Source organism: Myotis brandtii, unplaced genomic scaffold (assembly GCF_000412655.1).
Source record: "Myotis brandtii unplaced genomic scaffold, ASM41265v1 scaffold48, whole genome shotgun sequence".
In the NCBI taxonomy this organism is placed as follows: domain Eukaryota; kingdom Metazoa; phylum Chordata; class Mammalia; order Chiroptera; family Vespertilionidae; genus Myotis; species Myotis brandtii.
This window is the reverse complement of record NW_005368341.1, coordinates 322,567-344,897: the sequence shown is the minus strand read 5'-3', so window position 1 is coordinate 344,897 and position 22,331 is coordinate 322,567. Positions and strand designations below refer to the sequence as shown.

The following is a 22,331-nucleotide window of genomic DNA, read 5'->3' as shown; positions in this document are numbered from 1 at the left end:
CGCCTAAGCCCCGCCCCCAGCTGGGACCCTCGTGTGCGGTCCTGGGCTGCGGGGCTTGGCGGCACGATCGGCCCGAGGAAGTCCTATTCTTGCAGGAATCCTCCTTCATCGGGCCTCTAGTCTACACTAATAAAAGAGAAACATGCAAATTGATGTCACTCCACTACGCCCACCAGTCAATCAGAACTATGCAAATTAACCCAACAAAGATGGCACAGAGCAAAGACTGAAGGATCCGGCCAGAGTGAAGACTGAAGACTGAAGAGGCTTGGCTGCACAGGATCAAGCCAAGCCTCACTGCAGCCGCAGTGGAGAAACCAAGCCTCGAGGTGTGGCCGGACCAAAGGCCTGGGTCCCGGGTGCTTGAGGAAAACGAGTGCCAGCAGCCAGGGGAAGGAAGGCCTATTGTGCAAATCTTCGTGCAATGGGCTTCTAGTCCTATATAATAAAAGGGTAATATGCAAATCGACCGAATGGCAGAATGACCAGTCACTATGACGCACACTGACCACCAGGGGACAGACACTCAATGCAGGAGCTGCCCCCTGGTGGTCAGTGTGCTCAGCCAGAAGCTGGGCTGATGACCGGCGAGCACAGTGGCAGTGGGAGGAGCCTCTCCTGCCTCCGTGGCAGAGCTAAGGATGTCCAACTGACGGCTTAGGCCTGCTCCCCAAAGCCATCACTCAGACTGCAAAAGGGCTCCCAGACTGCAAAAAGGCACAGGATGGGCTGAGGGACCCTCTGCCCCTGAGTGCATGAATGTTGTGCACCGGGCCTCTAATTAATTAATAAAAGAACTATAGAAATCATACCTTTCTGAATTCAAGCAAGGTATCATAACTTATGTAATCATTAGAGGCCCGGTGCATGAAATTCATTCACAGGTAGGGTCCCTAGGCCTGGCCGGTGACCAGGGCTGATCTGTGTGGCAACTGGCAAGGCGATCGGGGGGCCCCTGCTGGCACCTGCCTTGGTTGGCCTGGGGCCTGAAGGCTGGGGGCAGCTCCTGCATTGAGCATCTGCCCCCTGGTGGTAAGCGTGCATCTTAGCAACTGGTCATTCTGGGGGTTGTTCCGCCATTCAGGCAATTTGCATATTAGGCTTTTATTATATAGGATATTCCCTTGAAAATATTTTGGTCTGTGAGTGTATTGCGTTTTAAGGCACAGAAACAGATATAGTCAACAAAAATTGATTATTTCTTATCATGTAGTGAGTTATTAATATGTACATTTCTAGTAAAAACAATCTGAGAATTATTTACTTACAATAATCATTTGTTAGAGTTAGACAATATTTTAATTAAATAAATTCTAGCAGCAATGTCTAAAATGGCTGGGTGAGGGAGAATTTAACTGAAACATTAATAAAGAAAGTAATTTGTCATTGGTCCCAGACAGATATACAGCTCAGGTGTCCTGAATCCGATCATGTGTTGAATCCTGAAAGAATATCTTTGTTGTCCTAATTATTTTTTCTAACCTATTACACATGGGTTACAGGTAAACCTTCGAAGAACAAAGAGAAATTGGAGGTTTACCTGTTACATTTACACCATCTGACCTTTGACACCAGACCGTTCGGGAAGAGCCTTTCCAAGCACTAGCCATCCATTTATACTCGTAACACTGTCCATCTGCAGGGACACAAAACACATTAACAGAAGCATTGTGCTGTCCAGAAGGATAATCATGGTGATAGAATATTAGTTAAATATTTATAAGCAACTGAAAGGTGATAAGGCCATCTCAAATGATGCAAATGCCAATTTGTTGTCCTGAAGTTGCCATGTTATGCAATTCCAGATATCACCATAATCCCAAATAATTTTCCATATCTGCTGTTATACTAGCTCATCTAAACCTGGATTTTAATTTTATGTTTTATTTAAACATTATGAAATATCAAATATATAGACAAGAATAGAGAATAACTAAAAAATTTCAATTACGCATCATGCCATTGAACAAATATTACCATTTAGCCATATTTGCTTTAGCCTTTTTTTTTGCTTGTTGATGAGTAAAAAATAACACATAAACTTGATGTCCTATTATATTCCTTTCTGATCTCCCTCCATGCCTGTCCAGCAATACCCACTATTCTGCAGTAGATAGATGCTCTTCTGTGACCTTTTATATTCTTTTGATATAAATATACTATAAATATATATATATCTATAAATGATATAAGGTATTATTTTTAGTCAGGCTCAAAATTTAAAAAGTGTCATACTCTGAATCATTCTAAAATGTATAGTCCATGTTACAGATGAACTATTTCTATGTGATTTTAATGTAGATGTAGTCAGTTTATTTTATCTTTTATATATAATTTCATGGTAGTAATTACTATAATTTATTCCACCATTTTCTCTAAGGGTGGACTTTTGGGTTGTTTTCAATTTTTGCTATTATATCAAGCCTCAGTGATCAACCTTATGTAAGCCTCCGGGTGTTTCCTTAAGGTAACTATCTAGAAGGGACATTTCTGGGTATCACTGTAGGGATAGCTGAAACTTTACTAAATGTAGGTCATTTTTTTTTCCTCTAAAAGGAGGCCATTTACATACCCACCAGCTGAGAATAGGGCTACCATTGCTCTAAACCCTCACAGACCTTCATGATTTCCAGATTTAAAATTTTTGTCAGTCTTGTGAGAAGCTATCTTATCATTTTAAATTGCAGTCTTTTGATTGCTAAAGCTATCAAACAGTAACAAACATGTTTGGGGGCATTAAGATTTCCTCTTATGTGAATTGATCATGTATACCTTTGGCCTTTTTCCTATTGAAATCTATAATTTTCCCCCCCTTATTGAATAGTGGGACTTCTTTATTCTAGAATAGCAACTCTCAAAGTGTGGTCCAGGAACCATAGGGAACTTTGACATTCTTTTAGAGCATGTGCAGGTGACACCTGTGTTAGGTAGATTTTCTTTATATACAAGGGAGGGGGGGGCAAAAGTAGGTTTACAGTTGTGAGTACGCAAAACAGTTTACTCTTTTATTATTACTTATTCATTATTGTATTATTTTCCATCTGAACAACTGTAAAGCTACTACTTTTGCCCAACTGTGTACATAAACTAAAGTATAATTGCAATAGATTGAACAAATGCAGATAAAGAATCCAACTGTATTCCTTTAAGCTACAGATTTATAGAGATTTGGAAAAGTGTAAAACAAGAACATGCTTGTCATTAAACTTATTTTCTTTTTGTTTTTGAAAATAGTTATTTTTCAGGAAATATTTATAGTAACATACAGTTGGTTTATGATTATTTATAATAATAAGAGCGTAATATGCTAATTAGACTGGGCAGCCAAATGACCTTCTGGACGTCCTTCCAGACGACCTTCTGGATGAAGCTGGGGCTGTGAGGACCGAGGCAGCTGCCGTGGCTGTGAGGGCCAAGCCCCTTGCACAAATTTCATGCATCGGGCCTCTAGTTTAAAATAAATTAACAAACATTTAGTAGTTAGGGATCCTCAAGTGCTAAGAGTATAAAATTGTCTTATTTTGAAAAGGTTCACAATTGTTCTAGACATTAATCCTTTGAAATTAATTGACATCACAAGTATCATTTTTAAGTCTGTGGCTTGTCTAGTAACCTTGTTTATGGTCTATTTTACTGTGTAGAAGATTTAAATTTACAGAGAGGAAGGGAGAAGGATAGAGAGTTAGAAACATCGATGAGAGCGAAACATCGATCAGCTGTCTCCTGCACGCCCCCTACTGGGGATGTGTCCGCAACTAAGGTACATGCCCTTGACCGGCATCGAACCTGGGACCCTTCAGTCCGCAGGCCGTCGCTCTATCCACTGAGCCAAACCGGTCAGGGCTAGAAGATTTAAATTTAAAGGTATTTTTATTTTTTCCATTTTTGTTTGTGTCTTTAGTGTCATATTGGGGAAATCTTCCATTCCCCCCCTCCCCCACTCAACTTTGTTTTACTTCTTAAGATTTCACATAAACGGGAGTTGTATGTTTCTTTACATTTTGGTAAACCTCATAATTCAAGTCACTTAAATTTTACTTTGTGTGCATGTGTGAGTACATATTTGATAGATTTGAGTTTTTAGTAGTTATAGAATCCATGGTTTAACTTCTCTATTACTCTTGGTAAATTATTACATTCTAAATTGTCTTTAAGTTTTTACATTGGTTAGCAAAATTTACTCACAGAATGATACTTTTCTAAACACTATTTTATCTGTAACAATATCAATTTTCTTCAGTGATTTTGCATGAGGTGGTCTATTTTGCTAGTTTGGTAAAAAACAAGCTATTGATTTTGTTGATTATCTTGCTTCTTTGTTTTCTATCTCAGTGAATCTGTATTGGTTACACTGTTTCTCTTTTCTCTTTTCTTTCTTCTTCTTCTTCTTCTTCTTTTTAATTGAGTTAAAAGCTTAGCTCATTTTAAACTCTTCTCCCTCCTATCTGAGCATGTAAGAATTTCAGTTCTCTTCTAAGTAATATACAACATTTGACATGTAATACTCTGAAAGTGTGGTTTTTCAGTTTTTACTTCTCTATGTGCTTGCGGAAGGCTTTCTTTCTCAATTGTAATGTTATTGACGTGTAATGTTATTTAATTTTCATTTTGGGTAAACAATTCTCTTTCTTTCTCTTAGAAATTACATCATTTATTGTAACCCCTGACCTTTTTCTCCCAGGACACATGGGATGTTTTATCTGGTAAGTTTGGGAAGATTTAACTGACAGGGTAGATAATTCTATTTCAGACCATTTGGCTTTCATTTTAAGCATGCTACTCCAACTTCTAAGCTTTCTCCTCCAACTTTTCATTAATAAAATGTGTTATTTTGACTCCTATTTGCTATTCTATGCCATACTCCTTCTTTTCAAACACAAGCAGGAAGGAGAGAGTTGTTTGCTGAGCCCTACATTCTCCACTACACAGCAATTTTTTTTGTTTTATTTAAACTTCATTTGTATTCCCAAACTATGACATTTTAATGCTCTGTGGTTCTTAAAAATGTCATGTATTGCTTGTATTTGGTGCATGGCTCTATACGTATGCACATATATACATACAGACATATATATTCAAATAGGTTTGTATCAGATAGAATAACTTTTACCAGTACTTTTATTTATCAATTTCTGAAAATTTAGTAAAATCTCTCATTTTGCTGTAGATTTGTAATTTTTATTTATTAATTCTTTTGATTTAAATACATTGAGTATATTTTTAGATTCAGACATGATCAGGAGTGTTATAGGTATACAAATAATGAGCTCCTAATTGTCTCAGCTTTCTTTAGCCCATAAAAGTGGAAGACATTTTCACAATATTGAACATCTAATTTATGATGAGTGGCAATATTTTTCTTCTGATAAATCTTTAAAATTTAGAATCATACCCTTAATGCAATTCTCAATGCAATTCTCAATCTTAAGTGAGATCTTGGCAAACTTGCTTATTTAGCAGAAAATTCTATATCTTGGGCTTTTGCTTATCAACAAAAAACTAAAATGAGTATATTTCATGAATTATAACCACTTACCATCACATGATTTTGTTTCTAACATCTGCTCTGGGCACAGGTGTTGATTCTCTAGTTCTTGTATAATCACTGCTCTGGAACGGACCTGTATTCCACCAAAGCCGAGGTCCTCACCATTCACACAGGTCAGCTGACACAGGCTCCATGAAGACCAGTCCTTCAAATAACAGTCACCTGCAAAACACAGGTATGCAGTTTATACCCATATCCATAAGAATAGCCAGCCAGATAGTCATTTTATTTTTAACCCCACTGGGCAACACCTGTAGGTATGCTGGTCATATTTGTAATATTTAGATAAGTAGTTGATATTTCCAAGTTTGTATGTAGCTTTCTAAGTTTGTATTAATGTTGTTATTTTCTGAGTGGATGTTATGGGTATGGACTATGCATTGTGTAATGCCATCAAATGTAAACTACTGCTTAAAGGAGCTTGTCTGTTATGATTCCCCTCCTCTTAAGAGATAGCAAATACTTGATTAAAACCTACTACCATGCTTGTCATTATCATTGTAAAGAGGTTTATTAAACACGTGGTACTCCTCAAAGAAAATACAGATACACATAGAACTTGTCTTCTAGGTATTCATCATTTCAAAAGAGCTTGAAGTCTAAGTCTGAGAAAGCGGTATTTATGCTTTATTCCTATTTCTTCCCAGAGGTGTGCAGCTGAGAGCCAAATGAGCAGCTGCAGGAGTGGCAATAATGCATGCTATTTCTTTGATCTACATCTTTAATTCACATTCCCTTTTTGTCAATTATTGTTTGAAGAATAACATGCTGCAATAATGCACATGATCATAAGCACACAGATAGCTGAGTTTTCACAACCTGATTATATACTCATGTAAACAACACCCAAATTAAGCAACAGAGTGTTCTCAGAAAGCCCCCTCATGTTAGATATGGAATTGTGCCACATGTAGTTTTTATGTCTGGCTTCTTTCATTCATTCATGTTTGTTTGTGAGATCCAGCATGTACATATGTACTTCTAATTTGTTTACTGTTATTGCTGTACTTTCCTCCATTGTAGGACTTACCACAAGTTAGATATCCATTCAACTATTGATGGGCATGTGGAGCGTTGTAAATTTTTCCTATTATGAATATTACTGTTGTGAACATTTTAGTATGAATCTTTTGTTGAAGTTATATACATGCATTCCTACTGGGTATATATTTAGGAGTGGAATTGCTGGGCCATAGTATATCATGTGTTTAACATCAACATCTTCAAGCACTTTGAGAACAGGGAGGATTTAATGAATTGTACCTTTTGCACCTTTCCCATATAGACATCCATTATTCAGGACTGATTGCTGGGTGATATTGTTCAGAGGATACAGTAAATTATGATAGAAAAGTTCACAATGGGTTCTTATCACTTTAATTATTCCAGCTATATCACATGAATAATTCATATAGCCTTTCATTATGCTAAAGTTGCCTAATATTAGCACAAAGTTGCCTGGATACTTGATTAATGAAAAAACTTCTTGTGCCATGATTAAGGAAGCCTAGAAAAACATCAATTATTGACTAACAAATACATACATATAATAGTGAAGTGGGGTGATCTTTTGTAGACTTTATTATAGTATGTCATTAATTCTCTAGTGTCATCCTGAAGGGCAGAAAATTCTTATAAATTTTGGAAGTGCTATGGAAAAAGAACTTAGTAAGAATTTTTAAGTAGTGTGATAACATTTTAGAAATATTTATATCCCCTAGGAAATGCTACTTTTGGGTAACTCAATTTTTAATTATGCAGGAGAAATTTTAAAATTGAAAAATTCCTGTCACTATGAATGTATATAACTACACCTCAGTGATTGGAAACTACATGGATATAAACATATCTTTCCACTAGTAGGCTTTATCTATGTGCTTATATCACTCGACACATGTGCTTTGTAAAAAAACTCAAAAAATTGTTTAATGATAGTCTGTGAATGATATCATAACAACCCCCTAAATAATCCATGTCAGGCCTCAAAGATTTAATAGCAGCAAATGAGAGTGAGGCATTGTCTTGTACTGAACATATTTTTATATTTTGACTATATAAACCATCGAAATAATAAACTACACTATGCCTGCCAAAGATATGACAATTAAGTGTATGAAATCCATTTCCTACTTCAGTATTTCTCTCTTTAAAGCACATTAATTCACATATTGCTCACTTTCAAAACCCATCATTGAAGGAAACTATCACCGGAGGAACTGAAATGAATAAATTGTAATTTATAAGAGAAGAACAGCCTTCTCCTGGATTTGTAAATACTTTCATTAGAATGATGTGTTTGCCCTATTCTATGTTATTAAGGGATACTTCAATTTTCTTTCCCATCATTTACCACATATTTTAATCTTATGTTTACTTATATCATTATTGAATTAGCAACTGTTTCTCCCATAAGATGGTAAACTCTATGAGGACAGGGTGGGTTTGTTTCCCAATGTATCTCCAACCTTGAGCCCAGTGCCTAGTCTACAATGACATTTGATGAATAATAAAGTGGGTGATGCTGCTGCAGGAAGTATAATGAAAATAAGTGGGGAGTCTCCACAATAAAGCAGATGCTAATGCCTGGCAAGAATTCCAGTACTGCCCAATGTTGAGGGTGTAACAATGATCCTATTATTGGCACTGGAGATGTGGTGTTGGACTAGGTAAATCTTCCAACTTTTAGCTGCGGTCAGCTTTTGTTGACAATGTGGCCATTCAACACATCAAAGCCCCAAGGTTCAGTCTTTGGTCCTGTGTAGAGTCCTTACCTGTTGCCTCAACCTCTGTCTGCTGTGAAGCAAAATGATTTTATTAGAGTATGTGTGAGATCTGGACTGAAATCAGGCCAGGTTGGGGAGCAGGAAATGGAACAGGGTAATTGCTGGATCAGGAAAAGGTTATTATTGGCAGGTGTGGGAATGTCTAAGAAGCAACACTTTGCCTAGGTCCGGAAATTCAGATTTTTATAAAAATTATTTCTTAACTGTAAGTAGATGAAAATATCAGTGTGTGCAAATATTATTACATATACACAGTCAGAAATGCCCTTAAAGTCTAGCACATAGTTCAAGGTATCAGGGGTTATTTTATTTACTGCTTTGTTCAATTTTCAGTTCATCTTAATAATAAGCTATAAAAACTGCCATTATTATCACCTCAAATAATTTACTTATTAAAGAATAAGTTAATTGATGAGTGAATGAATGGGCAACCCTTGTTACCATTTTCAGCTTTCAGACACTTAATTCTATTTTAAAAATTTAAAAATTGTAACTTATCCATCCTTAAAGCTTTCTTAAATTATATCCTTTTAATATGGAAAATATATTTTATGCCCAATCATTATTTGTTTACCAAACCCTCATTTTTATTTTTTTGAGATCTTATTCAAAGTAACACATTTCTTAAACAGATATATTTTTCTCTTACCATTATTATAAGCAAATTGGGATAATAAAAATTTCCATTTGAGAGTAAAATATAGGTAATGCACTTTCAATTTTGTTAATTTTGTTCTCTTCTAGTCCACTAATCATCTGTTGCCTCCATATCTTTCCCAAGGCCTTAGGCTCATACTTGACTTAGGGTTTATTTTGACCTTCTATCTACCCTAAAGTTCTTTCTCTGTAACAAGCCCAAATTCCTAAATATTAGCTTATCACTGTCTGCCAGTTAGTTTTTTACTATTTGGTACACAACATTTGCTTTCCACATTTTATTGCATGCACCCCTCCTGTCCAACACTGCATCAGAATGATCTCTTTCAATGTTTTCTTCTGTAATATTATTTTTTCACTCTTGAATGATAATTTAGTTGGGGACAGAATTTTAAGTTGATGATTATTTTCCATCACATTTCAAATATAGTCAAGCGCTGCATAACGATGGTTCGGTCAACGATGGACCGCATATACGATGGTGGTCCCATAAGATTCTAATGGAGCTGAATTTCCTGTAAGAAATGGAAGGATATATGGTTCAGGAGGAATTTTTTTTTCCTTTGAGGGGAGCAATATCTGTGGGGCTTGGCAACAGATTCTCTCTCACTCACGAGCACCTCAATTTTGAGTGTACAGATTACATCCCAAACAATCAGTCACTGACCTGTGTCAGCACGGAGCCTGTCACCCTATCACTACATATTCAAAGGGCACTACAACCCTTCCAGATTTAGCTTGATGGTCTTCAGAGTGCATAGATGTAAATTCTTGTTGATCTTATACAAGGACACAAGGACACAGGAGCTACCTTTAAACAAGTTTTAAGGGCCATTGATGCTTAGTAAAGCTTTCTGTGATAGTGTGGAGCCAGTCTGTCCCTGTAATTTGGAAATATTCTCAGGTTGTAATAATGTAAAGCATAGATAAGTCTTACTTCTTCCATCAACTCAATGCCAGAGAGAGCTTTTTGGGTTAGAAAGGGTCAATGGAACCAAGAACAAATTCTCAAAGTCAAAATATTGAGTCCTCACTTCTACATCCTCTCCATGTTAAACAACCTCTATTTTTATGCAAACCACCAATTTCCTCAATTAGACCACTGCTCCAACATGCAATAGCCAAACCACACGGCCATGACAACCCCGAAAGTTCCCTTATCTATCTTGACTTCTCATTCCTACTGATCCTCCGGCCACCTTTCACTGCCCCCTGACAGTCACTATTATGGTGAACTATCTATGCCTTGCCTAACAGTTTCTCCTCAATATTTTCCATCAATTCAGCCCACATCCCTGTTCATGGAGCAGCACTGATAGCTTTGATGTTCTATATCTGACCCTGTCGGATGGAAGCAGGGGTGGGCTTGTGGAACAGTGTTTATAAAGTCTACAGTAGTGTCCAATAATGTCCTAGACCTTCACATTCACTCCCTGGCTCCCCCAGAGCAGGTTCCAGTCCTGCAAGTTGCACTCAGGGTCAGTGCACTGTACAGGTTTGCCCTTTGAAATCTTTTACACAGTACTTTTACTGTGCCTTTTGTATATTTAGGTACAGAAATAAGATTGTGTTACAATTTCCTCTGGCAACGTGCTGTGCAGGTTTGTAGCCTAGAAGCAACAGGCTCTACCACATAGCCTAGGTTTGTGTAAGTGCAGTCTGTGATGCTCACACGATGACGGAATCCCTTAATGATGCATTTCTCAGAACATATCCCCAACTGTTAAGTGACACATGATTGTATATTCCATTGTCTTTTGGCTTTCATTGTAACTAAGAAGAATTCTACTATAATTCTAATTTTGTCTTCCAAAAGCAGGTAATCTGTGTTTTTTTTTCTTTCTGAATGCTTTAATAATTCTCTAGTTTTCTACATTTTCTGTTTAAAATACAGTGTACCTAGGTATGAATCCATTGTTGATCCTATTTAAGACCCAGAAGCAGCTTTCATTATAAGTATTAAAATTTTTCTTTAGCTATTGTGTGTTTAAATGCTGCTTCTTATTTTCTATTCTTATTGTCTAGACATCCTAAATAGCTATATTTTCCATTCTTATTTTCTCAACTTTTCTTTCATACTTTCCCTGTCAAACATGAGCCTAAGGCCTTTATTACCATCCCTTGCAGATGTTAAAACTCTAGGGGGGGTGTGTCCACATTGGCCACATGGGGGTCCTGGACTTCATCCCTACCTGGCAGTAAGGAGGCAATGCCCCCCTTCATCCACATGACAGTGTCTGCCTGTTACCAGATATTATTGTACCTGAGACCTGCTGACATCCCTTAACTCAGACTATATATCTTGGTCCCGGACCGGGTAAGAAATGATCAAAACATAAATGATGTTTTGCTGTTGTTACCTGGGCAAGGCTGAGTGCAGGTTTCCTCCAAGACCATTTTTTTATTACCCTCTATAATGGGTTCAACATCAGCACAGAACTCTTCATCCACTGCTTTGCTGAGATCATCAACTGACCCATCACTCACTACACAAGAAATGTTTCTTGTTCTGGTCCCTTCTCCACACTGGGCATCCTAGAATGAAGAAAGAAATAACTAATTAGGAAAAGAAAAATAATTCATTAGTGAGCTCATCACTTACAGTCATCTCTGCACCGTGGGTTTTGATTTATGAGCAGTTAAGGAAGTACTTGAAACCCTAGGGAAGAAGTCCTATAGGAGCATACGATGAACAATGTATTTGTTTTCTAGCCAAAAGCAGGCCAATAAATTTTCATTAAAACGAGTCAGTCTCCAAATGACTTAAAAAATACAGGACAGGGAGTGCTTGTTATCAAAACTAATTAAAGTAGTTATAAAACAGCTAGGCTCCTAGAATCTTCAAGAGGAAACATGCTGTGTGTAAGCTCTGAAAAATAAAAATTCCAAAACGGTCTCCACACATAAAGAACACACATTTCCACACAACGTCCTGGGATTTGATACCTGCACTTGGCATGGAGACCACGGGCCATATTGCCACCGATAACAGGGCTTTACTGGGCAAGGCTTGGACTGCTCCATCAGGGCAGGGCACGGTCTTCCATCACCCTGAAAGGGCTGTGTAACTGTCCGTCTTCGGATCATTTTCCCTTTAAGAGACACAGAGGGATGCAGTGTTAATGATATGTTACTGTTGCGCAGCAGGTATTTTATGGGGAGAAGGTATCCTAGACTCTCCTGAGGAGATCTGAGGAACAACTAAGTCTCAGGTGATTTGGAAAGAAAGACACCTTGATTCGACCCTACTGAAGTTTATTTGATGTGACTGAAGGCAAGAGGGACATTTTATTTCAGATTCTTTGACCATCAGCTGAACGCTAATGAAGGTATAAACTAACCTGTGAGGCCACATGTTTGAGAACATTCGGACCACGGAGACCACTCGGACAGCTGGCAGTTGACAGGGCATTCCACCATGCAGGATGTGTTCATCTGCCAGTTCTTCTCCAGGCCCAGCTGAAAGGACAGAGGCAGATCTGTTTGCATTGACATGAAGGCAAGGCCACAAGGTATGATTGATGGAAGGAGGAAGAAAGGAAGAGATAGAAGTTGGGATGACAGGAAAGGAGAGAAGAGAGGAAGAAGAAGTAAGATGCCTAATAGAATAAAAAGATATCTGGAGGAAAAACACTCACACTGTTAAAAACATAAAGTGAGAATGGGAGCTAAGGTCATAGGTTAAATGGAGGAAACCACCTACTTGATATACTTATATAGTGTTACTTTTCAAATATGCAATGAATAAAAGTAGATTTAATCTCCAAATAGGTTGAGTTTCTCTAAGTGAGGTACAAATAAGTGTAAGGATGAGTATTTTCCATTAGTTAAAAACTAAGAATGTCATCAATATATACATCTGTAATTGTTCTTTGGGACAACTTATTTTTATATGTGCACGTTAAACAGAAAAGCGAAAGGGAAAGGTTTTCAAGACAAATTGCTACTCAAAACTAATGACATAATGTATTGAAATACTAAAAAATATCAGTTTTTAGAACACTAGCTCTCTAAAAACTCTGGGTCACTAGACTTTTTTGATTAATATTTTATATATATATTTTTAATTACATAGATTTTTTTCTTCTAAAACTGATCTCAAGCTAACAGTGATATAATTCAACTTAGTTTTAATCTCTCATCAGATAATAACATCGTGCCATTGTATTGGCATTGAGTTCCAACACTTATTCACATATTTTACTTTTAAAATATAAGATGAGATTTCAAACTCATCTACTGTATATGCAAACATTTAGAAAGTCTAAGGTACAAAGTAGCACTGAAATAGAAAAATTTAAGTGCATGTTAGGAGAATGTAATTTTTTAAAAATATATATATTTTTATTGATTTCAGAGAGAAAGGGAGAGGGAGAGGGAGAGAGAGGGAGAGAGAGGGAGAGAGAGAGAGAAACAGTAATGACGAGAATCATTGATTGGCTGCCTCCTGCACGCCCTCTACTGGGGATGGAGCCGGCAACCTGGGCATGTGCCTTTGACCGGGAATCAAACCTAGAACAGCTTCAGGCCACAGGCTGATGCTCTATCCACCGAGCAAAATGGGCTAGGGCAGAATATAATTTCTTAATTTGATATTCCTTGGGATTTTCAAGACCTTTTTAATTTTTGTATGAAAGATTATGAGGTGGCATAAGAAAAACTTTCTGAAATGTTATGCTGTGGTTCAAGTATAGCTCTTGGCTCTAAGTTACCCACTGAGAGAAGCTCAGAACAATGATTTGTGTACATGCCTCTGCAGGTACTCCCACATATTCTCCACCGGTAATACTCGACAAAGATGAGCATTTGGTATGAAAAGTTTTACCATATCACTTACATAAAGTCTTCAAGTCACTTAAAGTTATGGGAGGCTGGGGATTAGAGTCTTAAGTGATATGATAAAAATAATGTGTTATAGTTAAGGTACATTGCATTTTCAAAGAGAGAGGGTTTGAATCATAAAACTGAATTACTACTAACTTATTTATTTGACTAGAAAATTAAAAAGGATGTCTATTTACAGATATTCTGAGTATCCAGTACTAAGACAGTTTAACCCTGTCCTACTTTTTTCTTTACACTTATTGCATTTATTTTTTCTGCCTATTATCTATCTATCATCTATCATCTATCTATCTATCTATCTATCTATCTATCTATCTATCTATCATCACCATTTATATAAACTTGTTTAATAAAAAATCTGCTCAGAGATCAAAGAATAGGAAAGGAGAAATCAATTACTAGGTATCAGGTGAGTAAATGTCTGAAAAACATCAAAGACAAAAATACTGTATAAATACTGGATGGGCTTAACCCCAATTTTCCTCTTTGCTGGGTAGTAATGCCATTTTTCTTTTCAGCTGTTAGAGAAACAGCAAGAGTTGGCTACTGCTGTTGCACTGAATGCGGGGTTTACACACGTATTACCAGGCAGGCAATCCATCCACAGTTAAAACGAGAGCCAGCTTTTCTCAGGGCTATTATTTAATCCTACGGCATCCATGGGGATGGCTAAATGGGATATGAGTTGTTTAATTCAATTCCTGCGGCGAGTAGTACTGTTCTCCCTGAAGACAGCGTTTGCTACACTGTTATAATTTGTCCCTAATTGTCATCGCAGTATTCAAACATAACAATATTTGTACATAGAGTAAACTTATCTAGTCTCCTGGATTCTTAAAATTAGTTATTTGTCAGGTTTTTATTTAAATTTTACTTTAGAAGTAAGGACCCTTTTTGTACCTTTGTCCTGTAGTCATATGAGCTATTTTAAAATTGGTCTTATATGATTGGGGTTTAGCTTTCAAAAAGCTCTCAGAGCTTATTCATTGTATATTACATTCCAACTCAGGAGGGCATTTATATGCGAATTTGTAAGAAAAGAGACATGTTAATCAACTAGAAGCAGGTCACAGAAAACTCTGCAGCCAGCATATGACTATAATAATATTAATTAATAATAAAGTTATTTTTTTATAATGGTTCCATTACTTTAATGTCATTAGTTTCAAAAGTGATTCAGGTATGTAATTTCTAATTAAATCGAAAGTATGAATAGACTAAGTTATAAGATGATAGTGAGAGAAATTTATTAACTAGACAACTTGTGTCCAGCACATTTGGGAGCTTTGTTCACATAGACAGAGACATAAGAGAATTAAGTTAGGTCTATATGATAAAGATATCAAATGGATTAACATGTTTTCACCTCGAGTTTTCCATTAGGAGTCAGAACAATTTACTGTGGGCATATAGCAGCCCCCAGGGTGTGCAGCCAGAGGTCGTGGTCAGCATGTCTACTGAACCCTAATGAGGTCATAAGCTCTTCCTGTGTGTTCTAGACATATCGAGGCTTCTGTTTATCTTGGTTCACGTTTAACCCAGTTTGTCTCAGATGCAGGAGTCTAAACCTCTCAGAAATGTGAGTACCCTTTCGTTTGGAAACCAGACAATATAATTAAACTGTGAAGTGTAGCTTCATGAAAACTAAGAAAGGCCAACAACTGTTTTCTCACATTGCGTAGAGTCCTATCTAGAAATGATGACATTATTTTTGCAAATTGAAGAATTTAGAATGACTATTCTTTGTACCTGAAAGATACTAATAGCAGACTCCATTCCCTTATTTGAATTCCAAGCTCTCTCTCCTCCACACCTGAGTGCTTAGACTCTCACAGCTGGGTATCTGATCCTAATATCAAAATCTGCTACAAAACCACATGCGATCAATGTTTAGCAACAGAGAGAATGAATGATGGATCTTGGCAGGTGTCCCAGGCAACACAAAATTCAAATGAAATTACAAAGATGATGAGTAGTCTGATTAAGATTTATTGCCTATATTCACCTTGATTACTTATTGTTCCCCAAGCATTTCTTTCAGAAAAGGGTAATTAGCATACCTCTGGGCTCCAAGCAGAACAAAATACAGGAAATTATGTGTAGAAATCAGTAATGTTGGATAGTGTCTCTTGTCAAGAGGGTGCTTAACAGCCTCTGAATAGTGCAAAAAAACAACAACAAAACATCTGCTGGCAACGAGCTGCGTGGTGCACAGGTCACTTGGCTCAGCATGAATGGAAATTATTAGGAAAGAATTTACTCACAAAGAAATAACACAGCATCCCCTCACCTCCTCACAATATTTCGGGTCAACCGACTTGCCATCACTTCGAACACAGTCCAACATCCTTGTTTTAATGCCATTTCCACAAACTGCCTTCTCACTCAGCTGACACGTACTCCAATCTGCAAGGAAGGGAGCCCATCAGAACAGAAGGCCATACATGAAACAGATTTCAAATGAAACTCTGATGACCCGAATCCCATATTTAATTCACAACTGCTTCTTAAGCCCCACAATCAATCATCCCACATGCAGAGCATATGGGTCCCGGCTCTGAACATATCAGGAGTCAGATGGAATTGCCAGGGTTGCATGTCGCTACAGGGATTATTCTAGAAGGCAGATGTCTACTTGACCGTCTTGATAGCCATTTGGTGATATTGTAAAAATGGGGTTGGCCTGCAGATCAAAAGTCACTTAAAAATGTTTTTTTCCTAATAAAAGCAGAAATTTCAATTTTAACGTTATATTTGTTTTAGTAAAATAATCATAATTTTAATGGATAGTACTTGCACTGGGCTATGTTTGAATAAAACACTGTATTTCATTTCCATACTTAGAATGTTTTAAAATATGCACTTATTTATTTCAAAATCTTTTTGGTCACATTTATTTAATTCTCTCATTTCATGTCTTTTTCAAAAGAATCCTTTCATCTCTCTTTTTAGAGTAACCTAGCGTATCCCCAAGAACCGCAATTTCCTTGTGTCATCAAAGAAAACTGAAGAGAAAAATCAAAAGGAACAAAAGCCGACCTGACTGCTGCGTATCGTTGTACCATTTCTGTACTTTATATCACTGTGAAAATTACTTGAAAAAATTCCAAAATCAGCTTCAGTGTTTCCCCAAGCCATATACACCAACAACTCTTCTTTCTTACAGTATGTACCTTGATGGTAAGCGGCAAGGATTAGGAAAAAAATTGAATTTATAATAAGCCTTTTTTCCTGAAAAAATACTCATCTATCCATTTTTATCTGCACCTTTGATCATATTGAAATAGTTATATTTATATATTTTTTGGCAAGGGTGAGCTTGCTGTTGTTTTTACATTGGATCAATCATGCTTATGAAGGGCCCTCACATGAAGAATTGTTGTCACAGTACGTTATAGCAATTAAACAACTTCTGAAGAAGGAAGGCCTCTTTCAGTAAACCTGATACCCACAGGAACGTTACCTTAGTTACACCTTCCCAAAGTGGGGGGATGTCTTAAATAGGACGAATCAGACTATTCACAATCTACTGTCGGGCTAATGTTTGTGTGATATTTTCATTACCTGTATCTTGATATTTATTAAAAATATAATAGATAAATATCTCTGTCATTAATACAGAACAATTTCTGGCAGCATGTCCAAAAGGCACACAGACGGAGATGAACTATTCTCACGGATCGCTGCTAAGCTAACACACGCGGGCTTCGGCCTTTAACTCTGTGATGAGATGACTACCCACCTACCTGTTACATTATAATCATAGTGGAAGCAGTTTCTGTTCAGGTTACAGGGCTCCTTCTCAACAGCATCAGGGCAGACTCTTCCCTCATCAGCAGGTTGTCTGATGGGATCAGCTGACCTTTGCCGGAAATTGCTTTGATTGCAAGGCTGACAGAGAATAACACAACTCCTCAGAAAGGTGAATACGCAGGCACATGAGGGCTAATGTGCTAGGGAGAGCGCTGGAGCAGGAGTTAGTGCGCTGGGGCCACTGACTAACTGGAACAATCTCATTCCACTTCAGTTTCTTCTGTGTGATCAAAGTGTTGGTGAGCTTCTGATCTAGCTACAAGATGCTTAAGAGTCTATGTGTCAAATATTAATAGACACATCATATCATAGGTACACAAACACATTCATATGGCCATATTAATTATTGTAGATCACGAATACAGGCATTATCTACCTACCTACCTACCTACCTACTTATCTACCTCGAATACAGGCATTATCTACCTACCTACCTACCTACCTAGCTACTTATCTACCTACCTACCTACTTATCTAATATAGTCTGTTGGTCCCAAAAAACCATTTTAAGGGTAACTGTAAATAACTAGCTGTTAGTGATATTTATTTTCCTAAGGCACATATACATATGCACACAAATACACAAGCAGGTAAAAGACTGGCTTGCATTCTCCTACTGGTACAGTCATGTTCTGAAAGCATTTGGCTTCTAAGAACAAGAGCAGTAACTTCAAACCTGATGTTAATGGAATGAGATCATTTGCATACCCTTGTGAAACAGTTGATTCTTTATTACAATTTAACTGCATCCAAGTCAACTGCTAGCCCTGTTTTGTTCCTGCTCTATCATTTGGCTGCTAATCAGCACCTTTAGTAATGTTAACACTGAAATAGAAATTTAATTTTTCCTTGAAAACATGAATTATAAATGTTTTGAAGCTGTTCTGTATTGTATCTCAGCAAATTAATTCCACATTTCATGCAGTTTCCCTATGCTTCTGAAGCCATTTTGAAATGTGCAGCTTTACAAAGGTGCCCAGGGGTAAACCCAATTTTCTACATCATCAGCCAGTTCTGTTTCAAACGATTCTCTTCCCAGGGTCCCATGGAAGAGCCCCTACGGGCTGCTGAAATCTAGAAGCTTTTGTGTGATTTGAAACTCTCAGCTGGCTTCCCAGGCCCAAAGACACACAGAGTCAGTGTGTGGAAAGAGATTCATTGACGCGCAGCTTTCTTCTTTCTACTCCCTCTCTCTCCAGGATCATTTGTGCTTTAGTGTCAATACTCCTGCTGCAGAACCCCCACTGGGTGAAAGATTATTCCTACAATTTAAGTAAAATGGATTGGGCAAAAAGCAAGGGATGACAATAACCTGACACCATTAAAGTACTTTTACTAGAGGTTTATTCTTTGTCCCCAGACCTGGAGGGAGTCATTATCACCACGGCAGTTCTTAACCCGCTGTGTATTTGTAAGCCCATCTGCAGGCTTTCTGTGCTGGGTTAGGAGGATGGTGGAGTACAAAGCTTGCGAGAGGTCAAGCTGTTCTAGTGTGAGTGGAAATATTGCTGATTTCACATGGCACAGTCATAGAATGAAGTAGCCAAGAAAATACACCTTGGTTTGGGAACTAATTTGGTAAGTAATTTAGAATAATTTCTTTAAAACTTTAGTGGTAATGAATTAAGCAACCTCTATGTGAATGAGTGGCTAATCGTCTCACCAAAGTGCATCGAGTCCACGGACCCCACTCGGATATCACACAGTCCTCAGGACACGGTAATTTGCACTCCCTGGAACCCAGGGGCATCTCCTCTGGGTCACAGAGGTAATCCTCTACATGCTCAGAAGGGCCATCCGCCGTGTTCTGCATGCATCTGCAAGAAAGCATACCTATCAATGCAGGAACCAGGACAGTTAATAAAAAGCCAACCCATAGAATAGAAGGTGCATTTTAAGACATCATTGTGGGGCAGGGGTGGCGGCAGTGTGGAAAGCTTTGCATTTAATGAATAAAATTCTTCAAACATGAGGACATAAAAGGATCTCTGCCTCTCATAAATATTCATAGAGCTTTGGTATGATTTTAAAAATTATCCTTGTAGGCATCATCACAATTTTTAAAAAGTATAGTCACTGTGGCCAGCTGGTGTGACTCAGTTGGTTGGGCGTTGTCTCATGCACCAAGAGGTCACCGGTTTGATTCCCCGGTCAGGTCATATGCCTGGGTTGGGAGCTCAATCCCCAGTAGAGTATATCTGGGAGGCAGACTATTGATGTTTCTTTCTCATCTTTCTCTTTTCCTTCCTCTCTCTCTAAAATCAATAAAAACATTTAAAAAAGTATAGCCACTGTGTGTATATAAACTCTATATGTCTTCCTCTGAAAGGAGAGGGTCATTTATCTAGACTAATGAGAAGTGGTCCAAAGAGATTCATAGAGGGGTTGTAATTTGGGAATATAATGCACTTTTTTCTTCTGAACAAAATGGTAGATTCTATAGTGAAGGTAGATTCATACATGATGGAAGACCAGTCACACTTAAATCTCCTAGTGAGAAGTTTCATAAAGTGTTTTTGAAAGTAGCTGGTGGCATTTATCCAATTGTTTGGCAAACAAAGAGATATTTACCATCCTATCTGCTGATAACTTTAAAGAGTTCCAGAAGTGGAAAGACAATTATAATAGGTGTCGCACAAATTCTCTAAATGTGCTTGTTGGATTTTCCTGTATCTTGACCTTTTTGATGGTTAGTTTTCTTTTTCACAATAAATTCAAACACTTTATTACATATCATTCTATTGTAAGCAGTCATGAAGGGCTCTTCACCCACCTTTGGGAATCTAATTAATGTGGCTAGTACCAGACTTCACTTGTACCATAGTTACCTCTCTGTGTACTTTTCTAGTAAAAGAGAAAAACCTTACCCCTCATCTATAACTTGGTAAGGTCAACCAAATTAATGGGTATAGGAACAGAACTGCATTGCAAGAGATGAAAAGGAAGGCTTGAGCTCTTAAGCCTCTCAAATCCATTGCGATGCTTTAAACTGTGAGTAGAATTACATTACTAATTATACCTGAAATCTCAACTATTTTCAGGAATTTGCAATCAGTAGGGATATTGCATCTTCTCATATTTACTCTGCAGAATAACCCTCTATATAGTGCTGCCTAATTTAAAAGAAATGTTGTTTGCCTGTGTGATGTGTTCAGACTAAAAAACTGTACTGTTGCTCCTGTCTTAAGTAGCTTTGTAGCCTGAAAAAATATCTATACAAATACCCTCCTCTGCATTTTTTTGTAAATTGCATAAAAGAGCAATTGCAAAACCACACAAAGGTAGATGTCTGATTTCATTGTTGAAAGGAAAATTAAATTATAAATGTCTTTGGGAGAATTTTAGTTTCTCAGGAAAAAAGTTCCACCTTCAATGGCATTTTTCAAAATGTTCTGCTGACAGCAGCTGTGAGAGGACACGGAACAAACAGGACAGTTCAATGCTCAGAGTTGAATTTGCTGCTAAGAAAACACTGCATCCATGGCAGGTACTGACACAGGTACAAGGATCAACTCGCAAAGTTACCTATTGATTCAGAGTGAAGGACAGATGTTCAATACTCTATTATGTAGTTATATACATAAAAATCCATTTTCAAAGGTTTTTTCTTCCTTTAACTTTTATTATGCAGGTAACATATTAATTTTAAGAAAATCAGAATAAATAAAATTTCACATAATTCTATCAGAGATAACCACCCTAAAAACATTATATTTAAACATATATTTTCATTTCGTTAAATACAAGAAAACTTACCGCTATTTGTACCATTTAAGAAAAAACTACACCAACAATATTTTATAGACATCTATTCATGTTGTTAACATTTTTCTAAGTTATTAATTTAATGACTACATTTGAATTCCATCAGTTGAATGTGCCACAATTGCTAAAAACCCTTGCTGTTGACATTCAAATTATTTATAAGTTTTATTTATTTTATTTTGCGTTAATGATTTTATTACTCTAGAATGATAATAAATATTTGGATCAAGTTTTGACCTCAAAGGAAGACCCTATAAATTCATTTGCTTTTTTCAAATTCTTGGCCTTTTCTTTTTCTATATGAGAGGAATTATGCTGTGAGAAAATGGAATTATATCCAGAAACATAGTACAGACTCAAGTTGGAGGCCACAGGTGTAGGAAAGGAGGTGCATTGTCAGCAGAGAATTCAAAGCAACAATAAAAATAACCAAATAGCTCTGTTTTTATGATCACAATGTGCTGGCACTTTAAAAAATGCCAGTGAAAAAATATCTCTTCCCACCAGAACAAATCACTTTTATCACCCAACCTTTGAAATGCCATACCACCCTAAAAGCAAAGGAACAAGATGGAATATGTTGAATCCTGCTCTCAAAGACTCATGTATCCTAAAATGTCACCCAATGCTTGCATCTAAGCAGGACGTTTTGACCTTAATTAGCTGAGGATAAGGTTAGGGAGGTCCACTCCTCAATCAGTACAGAAACATTATTACATGATCAGAGATGACAATCAATGCTGACCTTTTCTCTTCTCTATTTTCATTAAAGATGTTTACTGGAAAATAAATTGATCTGAAAAGTTACTTAGTTTAGGATGTGTTTGGAAATATTCAGAATATTTATTCACAGAGAAAAATGAAGCAACATGTACAGAGATAGTTGTAGGGAAAGCAGAAAGAATAGTCGTTCTTTATTA

At 37.1% G+C, this 22,331-nt stretch overlaps 1 protein-coding gene across 1 annotated transcript in view; it reads right to left on the bottom strand.

Annotated features, from left to right (window-relative positions):
* THSD7A (thrombospondin, type I, domain containing 7A) overlaps positions 1–22,331 on the bottom strand; it is a 209,454-nt gene that overhangs the window by 8,141 nt on the left and 178,982 nt on the right. The window contains exons 19-24 of the mRNA XM_014547652.1: positions 16,124–16,239; positions 12,330–12,447; positions 11,935–12,080; positions 11,349–11,523; positions 5,537–5,710; positions 1,541–1,636 (exon numbers count right to left, since the gene is read on the bottom strand). Coding sequence (XP_014403138.1) covers positions 1,541–1,636; positions 5,537–5,710; positions 11,349–11,523; positions 11,935–12,080; positions 12,330–12,447; positions 16,124–16,239 — 825 coding nt within the window. The remainder of the gene's footprint in view (positions 1–1,540; positions 1,637–5,536; positions 5,711–11,348; positions 11,524–11,934; positions 12,081–12,329; positions 12,448–16,123; positions 16,240–22,331) is intronic.